We start from the raw sequence: 22603 nt of genomic DNA, 5'->3' as shown, positions 1-22603 counted from the left end.
ATAACAATTGGAGGGTGCTCTCCCAGACTGTGTTAGTTGTCACTAATAACCTATTTCAAACCTGTGACTTTGCAAGGACCTCATTTTGATGGCCTAATAGTGTCAGGCACAGATTTCAATGTTTAAATTATTAAAAACCATGATAAAGGCTGGTTCTTCCACCTGCATTGAAAGGGTGTATGCTCTTCCTTTCATCTCTTGATTAACATGGGGCTGACTTTCCAATTTGTGGATTAACTATACCTTTTACTAGTTCTTTTTCACTCACTGATTTCCTGCCTCTTGGCCATTTCTTAGCTCATTTTCATATCCCCCAGAGGGGAAAGAGAAAATTAAACTCAAACCTATGGAATTTGCTCTAATGAAAGGAAAAGGAAGATATTGGAAACCAGTGGCTAAAATGAGGTTTGGGGATTTTCATACTTGCCTTGGTTCCAGTTAACCTAGAATATTGAGGGCCTACTTTATATGAAGGCATTTATCCTCCACCTCCACAACATGATTTAACCGTGACCAGGATGGGAAAGCTATTATACAAACCAGAACTTTCATGAAGTTTCTTAAACAAAATTATATTTAAGAGGATAATATAATTCTTGAGACAGATATATATTTAGGATGCAAAATTTTCCAAAAACAACTTGGACCACGCATCTTTCTGACTTCAAAATTATTTTTATGTATTGGCCAAAAAAATAAAAATAAGGTATAACGGCTTAGAATGTAATGGGTTTCTGCTTATTTGTTGCTTTTACTGATAGAGTATTCCAGCTCAAGTCCCCTAAAGGGTTAATGCTGCTGAGTGAGATGAAATTCATGAGTATAATCCTAAACAAGTGAGGTGAAGTTCTATCAGGTCTATTTCAGCTATCAGGGATTACCGCTAGCTGTCTAATCCTGCTGAGCCTCAGGGAGGAACGTTCTATTGTATTTGAAATCCTGGCCAGGAAAGAACAGAAGGTTAAATGGGTGCCTTGCTCTGTAATCAAATATCACAGGCACTACTTATCTATTCAATGAACAACTGACGTAGAAAATCAATTAGGAACCAAATAGCTTCTCAGGAATTTCTACCCAGAAAGAGGCAAGATTTTTTAAAAAATGAATTTATTTGATATGTTTTATGGTAGAATACTATGAATTGTGAAGTTCCAAAAGTTGTTTTAGCTGCTTTCTGAAATATGTATTCCTGCAGGCTCTAGAGCTTCTGTGCTATTTGCTTGCAAAACCGGGAGGATTTTAGGAATGATACCACACTCCAGGATAGCGACTGAGTCACTTATCTAAAGAAAGAAGCAGCCATGCAAAATCAATCCACATGAAATACTGTTAAATCTGGATAAAAGTCCTGAGCAATAATGCAAATCTATATTATTATGTTTTTGTTAAGATGACAAATAATTTACCTCTTCTTAAATGCATTTCTTCGACAGTACATCATCTTCTGTGAAAATATTATGAGTGTTGAAAAAGATGGAAGAAACAAACAAACAAACAAAAAGATGGCTGCAGCCCCAAAAGCTCTTTGTTTCCAGCAGAAAGAGGCTTCTTTTGGTGGCCTGAAGGTTAACACCCTCGTCTCACCACCCTCATCCCCTACCTGTCACTATGAGTAGATGTCACAATTCATGCACGCAGACAAACAGGCTGACCTGGCCAGTCAGCTTGACCTTGGATAGGCCTAAGATCAAATATGGTTATTAATATTGGGGACAGTCAAAATGTAATCTTCCAGACATTGGAGAAGGGAGCTAGAAATTATGCAGTAGGCACTCCCTGTCAATCAGAAGCATCATGACACTAAGCATTAAAATGTTCATCTGGACCTGAGCAGGAATTAAGATAAACTTCTTTTTTTCTATTCTGTGAACGCTGTTGAGTGAAATTTGCTCATGGCCTTTATATGCCCAACTTATCTGTCCTTACACTTTCAATTATTTTTGGACTCTCTGCTTTATGAGAGTTTTTATAAGGTAATCTATTTGCAGGCTAAAGCAGACATAATTGGAAAAATATTGCCCTTTCATAATCAAGGAAGATATTTTACAAATGGGATGAAATACTTTTAATACTCTCATTGTAGTTCAATGTGCATATAATTTTAACCATGGGTTCTTATTCTCTATAATTGTTATTCCTTATAACTTTCTCTCAGAATATATCTATAATATGAGTTAAAAAGGGGAAACATAAAAAGTCATTTAAATGCCCAGGCAAATACAAAATGTGTAACAGTAATAAATGGATTATTATTTCAAACCACTACTAAAATGAAAACAGATATTTAATCTAATATTCCTTCCACAATTTATAATTTCATTTCCACATTCCCAAGTTATGGGCCTCTTGATAAGATGGTCATGTGTCCATTATGATTTGGCCAAAATCTCTGACAAAAGAATACCAATATTTCCAATAAAAATGTAGTTTTAAAATCAACAACTTTTTATTTAAGGACAGATCCAAAACAACACAAATAAAGAAAACAAACTTATTCAGTTCCTGGGAAGAACTTGTAGTCTGCATTACACATGTACATTTTAACAAAGCAGTAAAATCATTTTCTTTGAAAAAAAGATAGGCTCTTTTGATTTGTGTTGCCTGCAAATTTCAAAAAAAAAAAAAACCCTTCTTTAAAAATGTATTAGGACTAATGTATCTTAATGAGACTTTTTTGCATAATGAACTATTCGTTTGAGCTCTTTGTGAAGGTACACTCAAAGCCTTCACACCACTGGCACGAAGACTTTACAGAGTCTGTAGAATTATGATACAACAAACTGCCCCACTCCTTCAACCTCCTGGTATTTCACGTCAGTTGCTTCCTCAAGCAACACAAATCTGTTAATGCTTTAATTTGTGACACTGCTAACTGGTATTAACAGATTATGACAACGAAATGTCTCTGCAATTTTACTGGCACAGGAGGATGATATATTTGTCATAGCAGTGCAAAATGTTTTAAGTCACACAAACATATAATATTGTACCATGTGTTTTACTTAAACAAAATCTCAAAAAGGTTTATAGTACACTGATGTTTGCCCTTTGATCATTATCTTAAAACAACAAGGCAGAGCAAGAACCTTATGCCCTTCACTGATCTATATGTATCAACTGGTAATGATCAATAAGTGATCAAACCTATCAAATTATTAGCAAAGTCTTGAAATAATTGGTTTGATTTTTTTAAACCAAATCATGCAGCTGTTTCATTAATCTAACTTTTTCACTCTGTGGGGAGGGGTCTTGATTTGTTTATGTCTTTTGTGAAACATAAGCTGTATTGCCAATGGAACTCAGATACAGTTTGGCACAGGCATTTTATACTAGATTCATATTTTGAAGCATAGCTCTTGTGGCCAGTACAGAACCACTAGACTATTTCAACTTGATCTGCAGAAGTGGTAGTTCTTTATGAAATAGACAAAGATTCAGTTTTTAACTTACAAGTAGTTAAATACAATGACTTTTCAGAGTAAAGTATTATGACAATGTACATTGTGTTGATCATAAGATTGTGTACATATTTATTTGCTTGTTTTTAGCACTGAATGTCAAGGTAGCTGCCAATGCATCTGTATTAGATATTGTATTTGGGAGAAAAGTAGGGGTTATCATTTAAAGAAAATTGTCAAATTATAGAACCTACAATACAGAGTTCCCTTTCATACACAGGATGAAGAGCTATACATACATATATACACGCATCAATATCTGCACATACACACACCCCCATATACCTGTACAGACACATTTATATCCAAATCTACAGAGACAGAGAGAAAATATGTGCTGCTATGAAGTGAAACTCCCAAAACAAACCTCAGAATCTGCCCTCCTAGAACAGCAAGGAAATGAAAAACTGAAGAATCATTACAGTGAGTTACAAATGAGCGTGTAACCCAGTGGGCCTGTGGAAGTTGGCTCTCCTGAGACCTATAAGATTCCTGTTCAGAAAATAGACTATATATCTGCTGCCTGGGGATACCTTCATGTACAAAGGAAGTGGATTTCTGCAACCATGATGAGGCAAAGCATGATTCCAAAAATTTACCAAAAAGATATTCTTACAACATTTGATACAGAAGCTTTGGGTATTTTAAACCAGGTTCTCGACTTGGAATATGGTTTCTTGGCCCAACAGTTCACTAAAGTGCCAGACCTTCAACTAAAGAATGGCTCTTTTGTACAGAAAGGGTTTCTTTGAAAAGGCTTGCCATTTTTCCTACTGCAATGAGATTTTTGTATATCAAAACATGTCAGACTCTTGTCCTAAGAGGCAAAACAATGTGAAAGACAGGGTAATACCATCAATGACTTACTTGGAAAGAGTGTGCAACATCGGCAGACCCTAGAAAAATCCTAGCCTGTCATAGGAGAGGATTCACAGAGAAGAGCAGGAGACACATTTTCTCTCTTCTGAAGATAAGAGGAACAGATGCTAATGGAGCTAAGATTATCATAATCATCATGTTCACCATCTTCTTTTGGAGCCTTAAGATCTACAAGCAACCTTCAAAGTTTTCCAGTCCTCTGGTCCCCCAATTTGACTGATTATCACTATCATGACCTTGGAATCAGGATGTTACAAAACTTACAACAAGTTCATCTTCTTCAACCTTCACTATTATATTCAGTACAGGTTTGCCAACCAGATATACAGCCATTTCTAGAAAGCCTTTTCACATAATCCTTTCATGACTCCAAAAAGTTTGAAAAGTTCTTTCTTTCTGATAAAAATCTCAGTGGTAAATGTTTTTTGGGGTTTTTGTTTTGTTTTGTTTTCTATAACTGATAGCCAATATCAGGTAGAGTCCATTCATTTCAGCCCTGGCTACCTTTCTAACTGCTTCAATGCATGATCCCATTCAAACTCTTCACTTTCCCCCAAGATTAGAGGAAGAGTTCCATGTATACAAATCGAAAGGTACTGATGACACAAATGTTCCACATCAAAAGTACAAATTATATTACCTATTTACAATAAGTAATCATTTCCTTGTTTAATAGGTGATTATATGTTGAATGCTTTACTGTCTCCTCCACTAAACCACAGACTCCCCCAGAGCAAAGCCTATGTCCATCTTGCTTGACACCATATTCTTATTTCCTAGCATAGAGCCTGGGAGATGGGCACTCAATGAATGAATAAATGAAATGAGTAATCAAATAAGTAAAAAAAAAAAAAAAAAAAAAAAGCAAGGAAATTAAGAGAGATTTAGTTATTTTTCTCTATATAATTTTTACTCTACTTCCTGTTTATAAGAAAAAACAAATAAACATATATTATTCATGGATTAAACAAAACAATGGAAAACCAGCAACATGATATATGTAACTACATCAGTAATTTAAGATGAGATACGAGTTAAAGCCCAGCATAATTTCAGCTCTTAGAACCACAGAAGTGATTAAGTTTGGACTAGATCTCAAAGAGCATTATGTGAATGCTAATCTTCTAATTCTTTTTTTCTTTTTAAAGGTTTCAAGTTCAATAGTCACACTCTCTCCAAATACAAAAAGCAGTTACAATTCAACTGAACACAGAAGCTTGTGTGCAGTTATGGGGAACTGGGGCATCGTATAAAAAGTCGGGTTAAAAATGATTCTGTGGTTTGGTTTTGTTGTGTTTTGTTTTGTGGCTCTTCCTCAATTACCTGAACTCAGGAAAGAAATGCTTATCTTGATGAAATATCAACAGCCGACCCACAGTAAAAACAGACAAGTTCTAAAAATTAAAAAAAAAGCGCATAATTACCAAAAAAATATGTCACTGCTTCCTCCCTCCCCATTTTGCTTTATAAACTTTTTTTTTTTTTAAGTTTTGATTTTTTTTTTTTTTTAAATCCTGAAAAGTAGACAGTAAAACAGCTCCTGGGAGAATTTACAACCAACTGCATGAGGATCTGGGACGCTGAGGGGTTGGAGCAGGGTTGGGAGAGTGAAGAGGAAGTGATTCTCCCCTCAGTCACTGTAGCCTCACTGTATGACCAAGGGAGGCGGGGATTATTTAGTCAAAAAGGAAGAAGGTAGGAAGAACAGGAAGTGGAAGGTTGGGGAGGTGGGGACAAACAGAAAATAAAAGGTCATTGTTGCCTGTTTGAATCCAGAGAAAAATGCCTGGCCCTATGGAGGAGAAGGAAGCCCCTCAGAGGGGAGGCAGTGGGCTGGAGGGAGGCAGCCCTGGGATGACCCCATCCCCAGCACCATAGCATCTGGCGGGGGCAGAGGAGGGGCGGAGGCAGGCGCTGGTGGAGGAAGCCGGCAGGGGCCTCTGAGAGCCTCTGGATCACACTGTCTAATCTTCTAATTCTAATGGTAACTCAGAGCCCATTTTATAGATGAAAAAATTGTTGTATCATCCCAAAGGCAAAAGGAAAGTAATGCCAGATACAGAAACTTTACACATTCATTTTTCAGCTGTGAGCATCACTTACTACTGCTCATTTGCAAATTCTCACTTGGCTGACTTGAAAGCTGGTATTTAAAAGTGTAATACACAGTTCCTTTTCTGTGGGAAAACTTCTAAGAAAGAATGTATATTGAAGTTAAAGCATAAAAGAATACACAAATGGTTATTTTCTGTGAGCTATATTCACTGCTTTTCAAGTTGATGAGTATGGCTACATTCCTCTTCAAAGCAAATTTCAATTGAAGGCCAATTGGTGAGATAAAGTTAAGAATGGCTTTTCAGGAATGACAAGTCCTAGATATAATAGTGTAACCAAGTACACTTACAGAAATTTAAAAATAAAGTGCCTTACCAATAATAAAAAAGCAGAAGTTATCTCCAAGTACAAAACGCAACGCCAATAGAGTGGCTGTACTGAGAAGACATGAGTAATATTTTCTGCACATAAGGAAAGGATTCATCTCAGAATCCTTTTTTTTTTTTCGAAGCTATTTTTGAATCTCAATTAAGATCTACAGAACTCAGTGGAGTGTTTTTTCTCCATTTACTAATATATTAACTAAGGTACAGAAATGCTTGCAAAAAAAAAAAAAAACACACATATAAAAAGTGAGTCAGTTGGGCACCTTAAGATAGAAAATGCCTAACCTTGTTTTAAACTTTTCTTGAGTTACAGAGAGATATAGGCAGGTGTTTGTGCATATTTTTCACTCTCTTTCTCTGAGACATTCCCCTATTTCCTCCCACCATGTTCCATCCCCAGTATGTTAATAATGGGAGGATATCAAACATTGATACTCACCTCATTAAAGCTTATTAAGCTCATCAAGTGTTCATAGACATAAATACTGAAATAGGCAGTACATCTTTCAGTTTTACTATGGTACAGACTCAAGAAAGCTGATGCCGAGAACCTTTTAGCGTGTGATGTAGTATAGGAGCTTATCATGTTTTATTGCATAATTTCCCCTTAACTCATTTTAATGGTAAAACAGAAAATGTTACACAATGATAATGTTCTGACAATAGGAATATTGGCAGCCCTTGCCTGATCTCATCATACCCAGGTCAACGAGCCACATGAAGATCTCCAGAAACTGAAAACTTCAAGAAACATTAGTAACTGTTTGAAACAAATAAGATTAGGCCTGAAATAGCTATATATAAAATAGTAAGACTTTTTACATCAATTATTACATCAGACATGAGAAAGAGGCATATTCATACTCTTATACTCATAAAAAGAAAAAAAATCCTGTCCGTTAGCAAGAAAAGTACCAAGAAATATTTTGGTTCATCCATATACTTACTATTATGAAAACATAAAAGTCATACATATAGTCACAAACATCACATAGGTGGAGAGGTGGTGGCGAAAGAGAGAGAAGACTCCAATTATACTGTTACTGTACATTATTTTTCAACAATGTGACAACATCTTTACTGGTATGGAAACACAGAGATACTCTATCAAATTTCTACAAAGCAGAAATCTAATTTTTCCCCAAATACCACAAGAAATCTAAATATTAATTCTCTAAATGATACAAAGAATTAAACACTACAAAAATGTGTTATATAAAGCACTAAAAATGTTCTCAGAAACTTCTGGAATTCAGGAAAGCTGTGAACAAGGACAACTTATAAGAAAAAATAAAGCACAGAGAAAAAGTATACGGTATTTGCTTCTTAAAACTGGTGAACTTCTTGAGGACAGGAAGAAGCTCTCCAGTTTTTCCCTTTGTGTCTGTCTCATTTGCCTTGGGGCCCAGAACAGGGTGTTTTTAATCAATGAGGATAAATAAGCCTCTCTGTGTTACTAGAACATCAAACAAAATGTACTTCAGTTGATTTAAGCTGTCATAAATGTACCAATTTTTTCATTCCTACAAATACGGCGAATACAATTTGTAGGTGTTTTTCAAAGAACATAGTATGAATCAAATAAATGATTCACATTCAGACTTTATAAAGAACTAAAGCCTATATACTGTTATGAGTGATTTTTCTAATTTGCCAGCCCTCACTTCTCCTCCTTCAAAAGATTCTAAATCTTTACCTTTCTCATCATTCATTCTTTTCTTCCTGCCTCAGGGGATACATGTCCTCCTCAAAGACCAACTATTACAGTTGCACCTGTATTCCCATCTCCTCTGCCTCAAACAGGGCCTTCCCTTCCAGGTATCCCCTCTCGAGGCAATATCTTCACTGTAATAAGGTGTCCTATTTAACAGCGTGGGTGCTGGAACCAGACAGTCTGAGTTCAAGTCCTGAGTCAGCTGTCACTGTTACTACTAGCTATGTGACCTTGTATAAATTAAGATTTCATTGCTTTAGTTTTCTCATCTTCAAAATGGGCATAATAATAGTAGCTAATCTAATAGGATTGCTGTGAGAATTAAATAACTATATATATTTAAAGAACTTAGGATATTATCATGACACCAAATAAGTGCTCAACATATGCTACTATCAATTTTCTTAACTGAGCTAGTCAGCCAGAGAAGAACAGAAGATGGATAAGAGACATTGAGAGAATGATAAAAATGTGAAGTATTCTTTAAAGGACAGGGGAAAAGGAACAAACCAGGCAAAAATTAAGAGCAGATGACAGTAATGTGAATCTAGTTAATATTATTGACTGTCAATCCAGCTGTTTCACTGCTAGGTATATACCCCAAGAGAAAAGAAAGCATACGTCCACACAAAACCTTGTATACGAATGTTCATAGCATCATTTCCCATAATAGACAACAAGTGGAAATGACACAAATATCCAACAATTGATGGAGTATAAATAAAATGTACTATACCTATGCAATGGAAATTTGGTAATTAAAAGAAATGAAGTGCTGATACATGCTACCGCACAGATGAACCTTAAAAACATTATGCTAAGTGAAAGAAGCTAGTCACAAAGGACCCCATATACTATGATTCCATCTATATGAAATGTCCAGAACAGGCAAATCTATAGAGACGGAAAGCAATTAGTGATTGCCTAGGGCCGGGGGAGGGAGGATTGGGGATAAGGGTGGGAAGCTAAAACAGTACAGGATTTCTTCTTGGGATGATGAAAATATTCTAAAATCAATTGTGGTGATGGTTGCATAATTCTGTAGAAATTATAAAAATCATTGAATTGTATCCTTTAAATGGATTAGTTGAATGGCATATGAATTATATCTCAATAGAGTTGTTGCAAATAAAATATGAAGTGGAGATAAAAGCAGGAGACAATGGTCTCAAGATTCACTGCACTGTCAACATGGTAGATTTTGTAGCGTATCACTTCAGTCCTTTCTTTTTCTAATGCAGAACTGCTTTCTTAAAACTTTCAGTCACATTTTCCTATAGAACTGCAAACTTCAATATTGGGATTGCTGTCTTATTTTATCATTTCCCCACTATGGACATCTGACAGTTGGTCTGTTTAAGAAGATACTTGTTTGGGTTACCTAATACTCTGAATTTCAAGGATGTCTCTAAGTCTAAGAATCTTGTGGTATCTATTATGCCTTTAAGACCAAATAAAAGAGCAGAGGGTTAATTAGGTAGATATTAATTTCAGAAGCACTTTACTTTTAAAATATGTTTTAAAAATACTTAGTGCTAAAGCCTTTGCAAAGCATATCTACTCCAAAGTTGGGAGTAGGACCTGCCTTTTGTAGGAAAAAAAAAAAGAAAAAAACACAGGCTCACTGTGCTCTCACAGTTAGCAAGGCTATTTGCTTTTTGGAGAAGCTATCACTTTTAGCAAATCATATCCTGTTCTCTGATCCTTTGATTAGTCATGTGTACATACAAAACTGATTTCAGTGCTTCTTGACGAGTCTTGCACAACATCATCAAAGGTTTATTATCTCTAGGAACTGAGCACACTTACAATGGGCAGGAAGAGATTTCTGTGATCTACTTTAAAACAAAATACAGGGCATTAATGATTAACCCGTAATCTTCATCAATTTTAATACATTTTTATATATTCTATTCTCATTCTTCTCTCTCTCCCTCTCTCTTACACACACACACACACACACACACACACACACACACACACACACACACACACACACAATTCATTCCAAGGAAGTTTGGACAAAAAAATAATACAATCGGTCTCCTTGGATATATATGGAAAACATCATTGAGGTACTGGCATTTGGCCTTTTTTTAATCACTTAACACAAGAGATCTGAATAGATTCATGTTCTACATTCATTGAAAGAATTAAATTGTTCACTTTTTGGAAAAGTGTGTGCGTTTGTGTGTAATCAATTTCAATGTACTTCTTCTTAATCAATGATTTGCCAAGAAATTTTCAAGCTGCTGTAATTAAGGGAGTAGCCATAATTGAATGACCTGGTACACGGAACAGAAACTTACCACTAAACATTATACCAGACATTTAAAGCATACGTCTAAGGAAATGTAGAAAAAAAGTGAGCAATAGGATAATCAGGAAGAGCTTGTCTCATTTTGTGATTTAAAGAGAGTACCTCTGTTTTCATGTTAAGAATTGATGCTCTAAAAATTAAACAGCTCTTCAAAAATCTCATTTTAGTTTTTCTAATATTTACAGAATTAAGAGAGCCAAGACTATTTTCCTCTGAAAAAAAAAGTTCTTTGTAAATTCCCCTTGCACCTATTTTTGAGGAATTCAGTTATGAAACTGGGGAATATCTTCTCAGGAAATACTCATCATGGAAAAATTTGGTACTTCTATTCCATCCAAATGTGTGGGTTTTTTGAATTACCTAATTTTCTAATAAAAATCAAAAACCAAAAAATAATACACCAGAATTTGCCTTTAGACACATTACTTCTCAAAAGATATCACAGGGTTTCTGTTTAAAAAATAGTGATATTTGGCTTCACAGAGTAAACAAGAGAGAATTTTCTTCCTTTATCGTGTGATGTAAATTCATTAAATAAAATAAATTCTAAAAGGCAAATTCTGGTTTTATATAATTCCCAGTTTAGCATGTCAGTCTTTTCCAAAAATAAACACTATTTGGTTTAAAAATTATTTTCCTCCTTCTCCATTACTGATATCGCCTACACTGTTACTCAGTAGTAAGTGCCGAATATATGTTGAGTTGAAAGGAGATGTCTTATAAATTGACTCTCCTTCAGAGGTGTCGGCAATTAGACTTGCTACCTGATTTTTCGCAATTGAACAATGAATGATTTTAGACCCTAAGGATATATGCTAGTGCTATTCTCAGGCCTGCCAAACGAATAGTCAGAAATATTTTAAGTCTTTTAAAAATACTGCACACTACAGTTATCAAAATATTCTCACAGGCTGGATGCAGTGGCACATGCCTGTGATCCCAGTACTATGGGAGGCTGAGGGGGGCGGATTGCTTGAGCCCAGGAGTTCGAGACCTGCCTGGGCAACATGGCGAAACCTCGTTTCTCAAAAACCACAAAATTTAGCCCAGGGTGGTGGCACCTGCTTATAATCTTACCTACTTGGGAGTCTGAGGTAGGGGAATCACCTGAGCTCAGGAGGTCAAGGCTGCAGTGAGCAGTGATCATGCCGCCGAACTCTAGCCTGGGTGACAGAGCAAGACCGTATCTCAAAAAAAAAAAAAAAAAAAAAAAAAAAAAAAAATCCTGACATGTTTTACACACACCAGCCGTAGTTATTGGAAGTTTCCATGCAGTTAACGATTCTGTGATGCCAAGCTACGACTATTCTTACTTTCCAGTAAATGAACATTTCCTTAATAGATGTAGTCAACTGCAGCAATGTCAGTGGCTGACAATTTTCTGCAAGATCAGGTAGCCAGATTCAGGGAGGTGAGATTTTTCCAAGCATCTCTAAGTCCAGTTAATCTAAATAGTTCTGTCAAGACTTTGGGCTTTACATTGAAATCATTAGCAGAATTTTCAGGAGGAGAGAGGAAAGGAGTGTATTATCAACATATGATGGAGAGAGAATCCCTCAAGTCTTGTAACTAAAATGGATCAAAGCAAGACGTAAAAGATAAAATTAAGATAATAATAATAATAATTCAAAACAAGATGATTTTTTTTTAAATCCTAAGAAGTAGCAAGTGAATACAACTTCCTCCAGTAGTGGTAAGGAAACCAGGAAAAGGAGAAAGAGACTCAGGTTCTAGGCAGTGAGTAGATTGTGCTTTAGTTGTTCTTGTGTAGTAAGTTAAATGCTTAGGGAGGCACATTCCCTCTTTCAGGTCAGCAGGGTACCATTTAGTACATTACTGCTGAGGTACCCTGATGACCTGAATGAATTAATGCAGCTTCCAAAGGTGCTTAACTTGCAAGCACTGAGAGCTCAGGCACTAGAAGTGATAAATATTCTATTAGTCCTTTCTATTTAATATACCAAATACCCAAACATGCCAGTAAAAGGAAGACTTTAAAAGTGAAAAATCTCTATCATCGCAGGACACACAGCAGCTAATAATTTTAACAACAGTTTCCCCTTCCTGTTTATCGGTGACCCAGTGGGTTTAAGTTCATCATCTCAGTAGACAGCATTCACGTGCATAAACCTACCAGCCCGCTCTTATTGCGTCGGCAATGCCTTTAAGAAAATCTGCTAGCTTGAAGAAGTGAAAGTGGGCTACTTTCCCACAACCTGTTCTTCCTATCCTCAAATATAGAAGTTTTCTTAATTAAAAAACCTTTTTAATCTGGGCTAGGGGCATGAGCTGAAAAGAGGCCAAGGTTAGAATTCCAGCTCAGCCTCTTACTATCTATAAGGACTCAAGCAAGGTGCTTTTCTCTGAATCTGTTTCCTCATTATGTCAGAATATAATAATAGCATATAGCTGTTATGAAAAGTATGTGAAATAATGTACATAAAGAATTTAACTTACATGATTATTGTCACTGTATCTTCTCTCCAAAAAGATAATGCCATCGTAAAAGGGAAAAAATAGGTAAGTCAATTATCAGTATGGTTTCACTGTTGACAGATTATCTGGCATCAAGAGGGATTTTTTTGGAAAATTCCTCTGAATAGCCCATAAATTATATATAGACAGTAAATTGCCAACTGTATCGATAAATGAGGCTCTTCTTGCAACAGGACATGTAATCATAGACTACAAATCATTATTTTAAAGCTTTAAAAGCTTTCCTCCCAAACTGGAGTCAACTGTTACAGTTGGATTTATCAATAGATCATTTCTTCCCACACTCAGCCCTGTATTCCAATAATTTTATTAGCAGATATAGAGGAACAAATAGTTCTTCAATCATAACCTTTCTCTGCACTACTCCTTAAAAACTGCTTGATGGACAGAGTCCTAACACTAACTCTTTAAGCAACAGGAGAGAGAAATGTATATTTTATGCTAGTACTTCCAGTGAAATAAAGTCTGTAGGAAATTCTAAGTCAAAAGAATATGGTCTCCATACACTTTTATATTTACATATGCATATTTAATATATGTAAGTCCAAGATTACAAAATTTCCTTAAAGATAAGGAAAATAAAATGTTAATAAAATGATGTAAAACAAAGTGAAATAAAATGCGGTCATAACAACAACCGTTATCTGTGATAATAACACTGTAACTGGTCATTACAATAATGTATCTTTAAGCAGCACTCTCATTGACCTTATTGTAGGTTGAATTTACAGAGGTTTCCCAAGAGTTATACTACATTTTTATCCTGGTTATTTAAAGGGGTGGATGGTAGTTGTAATTAGACACATTTTGCATTCTTTTTTTTTTTTTTTTTTTTTTTGTGATGAAGTCTTGTTCTGTTACTGAGGCTGGAGTGCAGTGGTGCGGTCTCGGCTCACTGAAACCTCTGCCTCCCAGGTTCAAGCAATTCTCCTGCCTCAGGCTCCCGAGTAGCTGGGACTAAAAGCGTGCACCACCATGCCTGGTTAAGTTTTGTATTTTTAGTAGAGTCAGGGTTTCATCATGCTGGACAGGCTGGTCTCAAACTCCTGACCTCATGATCCAACTGTCTCAGCCTCTCAAAGTGCTGGGATTACAGTCGTGAGCCACCGCGCCTGGCCTGCATTCTTTATTATGTAGTTTTCTTCTTCATATTCTAGGAGATGCACTAGTAGCATCATCCTCATGTTTGAAAACTACATACATGTCCCAACTAGTAGAAAAGCTCTATCCTGCCCTCAAGTTCCCACTATAATCCTTGTCTAAAACTGATCAATGAAGTCTTGCTATGCAATAGGGCAATAAAAATAAGCCAAGATACAGAAGTGACATTGTACTACATCTACTGGTGACTCAAAAGACCACTCACAGGCAGCCCTTTGACTAAACATTGCTGAAAAAAAATGCATGGAAAATTTTGATAACTAGGTCCATAGATTTAACTCTGAACAACTTTAATGTCCCCGACATCTAATTACCAAATCTAACCCATTATATTGGTGAGCAGAATGAGTTAGGAAGTATCACCTTAGAAAACTCTTTGTCTCTGAGCAGCACTTAGAAAGGTGGCTTATATTCCATCACGTCAACGGGACACAGACACCATACCAGACACTTCAAAACCTTTCACATAGCAAGTGTTCAATAAGTGCTTCTATATTTACCAGAAGTAAAAATTGAGATATTGTTTTTGTATTCTACAAACAGAAGGGTGGCCTTTGTGCCTGTTATATTAATTGCCATCCTCTTAGGTTATAGAATCTGTGAAGGTGTTTCCTCATGGTTATTGGTGGCTGTGCCTTCATGCCTGTCCTTCACTTTTCGAACAAATCAAATCCTCCTATACACTGTCCCGGAATAGGCTGATAATTTGGGGGGCAAGAAGAAAGCACCTTTTAAGGCTTGAATTATCTGAATAATGAACAAATCTTCACATCTAATTGAACTCAACCTGAGCAGAGATTCAGACTCAAGGCAAACTTCGTAAAAACATTTCCAGCAAAGCTCAGGAAGGCCAGATGTTCTGGAAGCAGAACCACGGTCATGATACACACGCCAGCTCCTCCTCACTCCACCCAGGGCCAAGACCCTTTCAGCAGTGTGAGGCCTGCTTAACACATGACTTTGACTGCATTATGGCATGGCATCCCAGCACCCACTTGAACATTTCAGCAATTTTAAACAAGCTCCAATGATGGGGACTATTACATTTAAGCCACAGAAACACACAGGGAGAGCACATTAATTATGAGAGAACACCTTTGTCTGCATTACCTAAAAGACCTCAGGGTGGGTGACAAATGAGCAACTTAGCACTTTTGATTAAATCATACCTGCACTTCACATAAAAGAGAATGAACACAAGTTACACAAAAAATGCAATGTGAATCATAAAGTATGAGTTGACATGAATGGGGGTGCCAAATTGTTGACTCTGTTTCTGAGGTGTGGTGCGTTGGTGGTGGTGGTGGTGGTGGTGGTGGTGGTGGTGGTGTGTGTGTGTGTTCAGCAGTAAATGAAGAAAGCTCTTAAGGAGGGCCACTGCCCTCCCTAATCCCAGTCCCTGACATAATCACTCCATTCCACACAAACATTAGAAATTCCTCCAGTTCAGGCAGTTCCTTTTTAAAAAATGCATGCTGAAAAAGACTTCTAAGTCAATTGCACCTTTGGATGCACGACTCTGCTTTTATAAAAAGGCTTCATTCCCCTTAATTAAAGGAATGCTAGTTTTCTGTGGGGAATTAGGTAATCTTGCAACATGGAATATTTCCATGAAGAGAAGACCTAGGTGGGGTAAAGTAGTAAGGACTTCAGGAAAACAGAAAAGAGCATAACAGTATATTCCTGATGTGTAGGCAGACGGTGGCATTGGTTAAGAAAAGACACACAGAAAATAGAGTAGGAGGGTTCTAATGACACACTTCGCTTTCTTTAAATTTTGTCTGGGCTTGGTAACAATCTCACACAATAAAAGTCATTTTATCTATCTTGACATGGATGTAGTAAGTTGCTAATGCCTGGTCTAAGTCAATCTTCCTAGGGATTGATATCTATCTATCTATCTATCTATCTATCTATCTATCTATCTATCTATCTTTCTATCTATCTCTCTGTCCTTCGATTGACAGATTTTTGGTCATTTTTCTTTTCTGGTACGGTACACAGAAGGTTCTCAGCTCACAATGTAATATATTACCAGACATGTGAATGCAGTGAGAAAGTCCATATTTGTGCTGAAGTAGCCATGTTATAACACATAGCTGTGCTTCAGCAAAGGTCAAGCTTAAAAACAGAAGTAGATGTAGTTGATACGGCTGGCCAATTGCATTTGTTCTGAAAACACCAGTGATTTATTAGTTGCTATTAGCAAACCAACTCCTCTTTATTTAATACATGTATTTAATAGTTATAAGCATTATGCAAGTATGTCCTATTCTACTACAGAAACTGTTTTTTTCAATCTCTGCCCTGTCTATTTATATGAGAATACAATAGAATAATTTGAATTGTGATTAGTTTTTTTCAAAACAAATCCTGCAACTGGAATTAAATTTCACACTGCATTTCAACCTTGAAATGAACATAAATCTGAAACTCATACAAAAGTGCAAAAATTTCCATATTCAGGTTAATGTTTAGTAACAGAAAAGAATAACTTTTTGTTTATCTCTGAAAACAGCTTTCTTCATCTAAACAAATGACTAGAATAAGATTAAGAAAAACTTGTTTTGGTTTCTTAGATACACACACATATTCCAATTTCTTTTCACACAATGACTTTTATGTAAATGTGTTCCACACAATCTCCTGACCTCCTTTACCATCACACCGGGACAATGACAGTTCAATAATTGAAATGGTACATATCTGGCATATTTGATTTTAAATTGCAAAGTTGGACTCAGGCCTATTGAAATGAAAATACCTGTGGCTCTTCGTTAATTCCAAACTGATCGGGCTATTATTTCCTACTAAGAAAAAAAAAAAAAGGCACAGAAAGGTAGGTGAACCTAATTATTCCATTTTTTAAATTTTCTTTACACATACTGTTCCCAATATGCCTCCTTGCATTCTCCTCTGTGGGCCTGCCCAACACCTTGATTTTAGTTTTTAACCAGGATTCCTTAATCCATAACATGGATAATGAGAAAAACCCAAAAAATGCTCCATGGGGGAATGTTACACTAAAAGTTACCTAGGACTAAATCCCAAGTGTGTTCCTTTGCTCACCATGGAGACCGGCAATTTGTTCACTGCTTTCAGTCAATTTGAAATCCAAATATGAAAAAGGCATTATGGAATTCAGACAGACTACTCTGCTTCACTAATAGCAGATGCAGGAAGGAAAAAAAAAGTAGTATAATTAAGGCTTTGACTTTGAACAAGCAAAGCTGTGAACACCTCACTTATAAATACATATAATATTAAAAGAGCAGCCGAAGTACAGATGCAAGAGTATTTCTGTGTCCTGTACCAAATGGTGGTTAGACCAATCAGCTGGCCAGAAAAGTCTTGGCCATACTGAGCCAAGAACAAACTAAACTGTAAATCCGAAATATTGCCAGTTTCATTTGTTCCTCCTCAATTTGAACATGTAGTGCTCTGTGGTTTTCATTATATCTTTTTACTAGACTCTTTAGAAAAAGTTGGAAATAATTTAAGGGGTAGACAAAATTACATTGCATTTTTAAAAAATAAAGTCTGGAAGTAAAGGAGTTTCTTTAATTTGTTCCTTAGTTTATTTGTTAATCTATCACTCATTCTACAAATATTTATTGAGAACCAATTATTTTATCAGTTGACTAAAATTTGTAAAGAATAGAAACATATGAAATTACAAGAATATAATTAAATCAAATAAATGGGTTAGCTGAAAAACCACTATTTTATACACACACACATACACTCACCTTGCAAGATTGATTGTAGCTAGCTACATATTTTGTATTTATTAATCTCACTTTGAATACATATTTGAACATTAAAAGTAAAGATTATGAGCAATCTTCAGTTTCATTTTATTGTTTTATTTTCCTAGAGCAATTTTGTTTCATCAATCAAATTTCTGGAGGAAAAGTCCAAATTTAATAGTGCTTAACACTTCAGAGAATCTCACTTGAAGACATGAGTAAGATTTTCTTAACAGTAACAAAATTGCTTTTAAAAAATTTCTAAGGAAAATAATGCTGCCAAAAATGAATATAGCTTTGTTTGTTTTTGCAGTCATCATTAGCAATAGGCATAAAGGTATTCTTTTTTTGAGTCCATATGGAAAGATCATCAACACATTCTGCCTCTGGGTTCTTTGCCAAAATACCATAACCCACAAGCCTTCTACCTTAAACATAAAAGGAAAGGTGTTGTTCTGGTCAAATAAAGATATAATTTTTACTAGCATACATCTAATGTTAAAGCTGCCTAAATCCTGCCAAATACATTAAAACGACATCTGTAAAACAGATTTTCATTAAATTGATCAGTTTCAAGTCAAGCAGCTAGGCAGATGATGCTTTTAAGTTAACCTTAACTTTTAACTTTTAACCTCCTTAACCTAGAAGAAGGACACTCTTTTAGGTAATGCTGCTTCAGTTCGACAATGCAAGAGGTAAAGTGGCCTATTCAAATTGAAATGACACATCACCACATTTAGTGTTATGAATCAATATGTTGTCAATAACAAGACAAACTGTTTTCTTGCAGCTCTGTATTTGTCTTATAACTGCTACTTGTCACTTCCCCTTAATGTTTAAATAATTCATGATGCAAAATGATGTAAATTAAACTCCTAATGAAAATGAATTTTCTAGAGGAGATTACTGTCTAGTCATTAACTCTGAAACTATTTTAAGTCTAATTTTAATATTTTAGCCATCATTTCTTTTTCCAGGCTCAGGCCAATTTGTTAGTTTCTCATTTAAAACCAATTAATGTTACTTATGAACCACTTTTATTTTGCCAACACAAGTCAACCAAGCTTGCTAATATCCTCATTACTGCACTTGAAAATCCTCTATGATTCACACAGTTTCTGAAATCGCTTTAGAAGTGGAATCCTCAACACAATGCTACTTGGGGTATTTTTCCAGTTACTAATAGAAATAATGAATGCTTCTTGAAAGAAAATGCAAAAGAATTGTCTAATTGTCTAATTGTTCAATTGTCTAATACCAAGTCTCAATAGCTCAAAGATTTATCTCTTCAATCCTCCATAAATTCAAGATAAGTTTGTTCAAAGTTTGTTTGCTGACCATATTTAAACATTACACTGAACAAGAATACTTAGGTATTTAAGAGATAAGCAACTAAAGAAGAGTAAATTTTTATATGATTTATAAGATTTTTAAGGAAAGAGTACACCTTTTGGTTGTGAGATCTGAAGCTCTCTCTGCTTTAAGACCCTCTTTATACTCATGCTTTTATCTTAATTGGTTGCTACAAATTCAAAGACAACACCCAACTCTCCATGAAAAGGAACTTCAAGAATAACTGCAGCACCAAGCAAATTGCCCTGAAGAGAATGAGGTGGTCAATCCCTGCTTATAGAATGAATGGATAAACTTCACACACACACACACACACACACACACACTCACACACATGCACACATACATTTAAATAATCATCAAGCAGTTAGATTAAATGTTTTCTGAAAAAGTAAACAATAACACCCTACCTTCCTTTAGGTCCCCACAAAAGATTAAAAAATAGAAAATTTGTACATCCATATCTTCTATTCACAACATGTTAATTTAAAGTGTTAGAGGAGCTGCATGAATATAAACACAGTTCATGAATATTCTATATAGCTCCCAGGGTCTAAATCTGTTATTTATACAAACTTAACGTTTGTTTTTCTCTCCTAGGTATTCTAAAAGTTTTAATAGGTCAGGTATCAACAGAAAAAAAGTAGACAATTGAACAGTTGTCAACTGTTGCTGCAAAACCTATGAATTATAATACAATTAATTCTTTATATTATGTTTTCAATACTGTCAACTTAGAAGCTTTCCATCTCACATTAGGGCCTGCACTCCCTTCAAACTCTGGAACGTAACCCAAATCTAATGCTTTCATTATTGATCCACAGAGTGCCAATATCACAGGAACAGTGTTACAAATTCTCACACTGAGTCATTAGGGTTTTATGCACAGTACATTTATCTAGAATTTGAACTCCAAGAAACAACCCAAACACATAGTACTAGACCAATCCAAATAAATAATTCCTTCACCTAATCGAAATAGCCACAATCTGCTCTTTTCCTGTGTGGTTATAATTTTAAATAGTGTTAGAACAGTCATAGGTTTGATAATCACTGGTTGACTCCTGATAGTATAGTTATCACTGATTTCTAGTATAAATCAATAGATAACACTTGCAAAATGGATTTTGTAATCATATTTAGAGCTTGTTACAATGACTAATGGTTTGCAGTATTTTCTGAATTTTAATATCCTCTAGACAAAAATAAGTTTTTAATAAGTTACCAAGTTATTCATCATAGTAATGAATGTGTTATATTTGTACATGAACCAAGACAATCAAGACAATCCAGTGAACAAACTGCAGAAAATAAATTAATCAGTAATTAGGGTTTAGAGAAAGTCAAGACAAGTTCTGTGATAAATGGTGTTCATCACTTGCACGTATTCATTACATCTGCATAGTTTTCCAAGTAAAGATAAAAGTATATTTGCCATTATATAAAGCATTGTATAAATAAGCATATTTATCTATACCACACTCATTTAGGGGGAAAATATTGATAGTTAGGAAGGCAGTCATGCAAAATAACAACAGAGTTTACTTTTAGAGACTTTCAAGGATGCTAAGGGACAGTTTGTTTACTCAGTACTACTGAGCACACACAGGAAAATAAACAAACATCATGTTTGGAGCATCCTTGTTTGTCACCAAACAAAAGATTATGCATTCACAAGGTTGGGCACTGATTTTGTTTTCTGCTCCCTGTAACCATTTACATTTAGCCAAGAGTGCTGCTAGGTTAAAAAAAAAAAAACAAAACAAACAAAAAAAAAACAATAGATTTAAAAAGTATTATTTTATATATGATACTACCCCCAACATTCTTTTATATTGGGGAAGCCAGTGAAGAAATCAAAGCAACTGAGACAGGTGTAAATGAGACATAGGGTAAAAGTTTATAAATAAAGCCTCCGATTCCATATATTTCAATATGCTTTTAGTAATGTTAATCAGAAACTGTGCACTTTGCCCTTTGATGTTTTTTCTCTTTTTTTTTCTTAATTTGGAGACTTGTGCTCCAAGCTCTGAAAGAGTTAATTTCCTTTTTCTACTCTGTGCCAATGGAAATGGATGTCACTGCTTACCTTGTAGAGCTTCAGGGCCGCCTCGTGCCTGTGATTGGTGGTATGCAAGCGTAATTTATCCACACTGTTGGTGTAATAGTCACAGGCGTTACATTTTAGGTGAACAGGGTTGCCAATGGCAATACACTTCAACCTCCACTCATTGCTTTTGCCCCCTTCTTTAATGTGAGCCACCAGTTGATATTTCTGCATATGTTTATCAGTCTTGCAGTGTAGCTGGAAGTTGGCTTTGAGCTGAGTGTTGTAGTTGCAGAGCTTGCACTGGTAGATATCTCCAATTACTGCCCTCCATTCCTCTTCAGGGAGAGAGCGCTCACTGCTCACATGCACACTTAGGGCCTCCAGGCTGTCAGAGGTGAATTTGTTGCAAACAGCACACTGGAATAGCTTCAGCGCTGGGTCACTGATATAAGGTGACAGCTCTCCTGCAGTAAGGAGGGACAGGTCATCACCCATTAGCTGACCACTGGCAAGCCGGATTTCAGGCGGCAGCTCATTATTTACTACAGGAAAAAAAAATTAAAAGGAAAAATAGAGACTAGAAAACACAGCACACACAAAGGAATCTGTAAAATAAAGTCTTGACAAGGAATGTGCTTTCTCTAGAGCTTAAACTATAAAAAGCTGTAATAGGATTGAATCAGGATCAATTACAATCATCCCTTTCAACTTCTAAATTCCCTCATCAGATAGCTTTAATTACTCCTACTGGGCATGATGTCATTCTGAAATTTGTATTTTAGAGGGCAAGAAAGTTGATCAATACCATAACAAAACAGTCACATGCTTTCAATTTAAGAGCCTAGATAAACTTACATAAGCACTAATTGTTATTTCCCAATTTGTCTTAAAGCTTGATGAGATTTGGCTAATACTGTATGCGTGCTTGTAATCTACTGCCAAATACCTGGGATAAGGTAATGGTATTATTGTTAGATTAATT

The 22603-nt window shown here is 35.7% G+C and overlaps 1 protein-coding gene across 2 annotated transcripts in view; it reads right to left on the bottom strand.

Moving 5' to 3' along the window:
• ZFHX4 (zinc finger homeobox 4) overlaps nt 1–22603 on the bottom strand; it is a 188307-nt gene that overhangs the window by 139904 nt on the left and 25800 nt on the right. The window contains exon 3 of one of the 2 annotated variants that reach the window (XM_015145599.3): nt 21661–22163. In XM_015145599.3, coding sequence (XP_015001085.2) covers nt 21661–22163 — 503 coding nt within the window. The remainder of the gene's footprint in view (nt 1–21660; nt 22164–22603) is intronic. The other variant, XM_015145600.3, reaches the window with a different exon arrangement.

Source organism: Macaca mulatta, chromosome 8 (assembly GCF_049350105.2).
Source record: "Macaca mulatta isolate MMU2019108-1 chromosome 8, T2T-MMU8v2.0, whole genome shotgun sequence".
Taxonomy (NCBI): Eukaryota; Metazoa; Chordata; class Mammalia; order Primates; family Cercopithecidae; genus Macaca; species Macaca mulatta.
The sequence above is the reverse complement of the archived record's forward strand: the minus strand, read 5'-3'. Positions and strand labels throughout refer to the sequence as shown.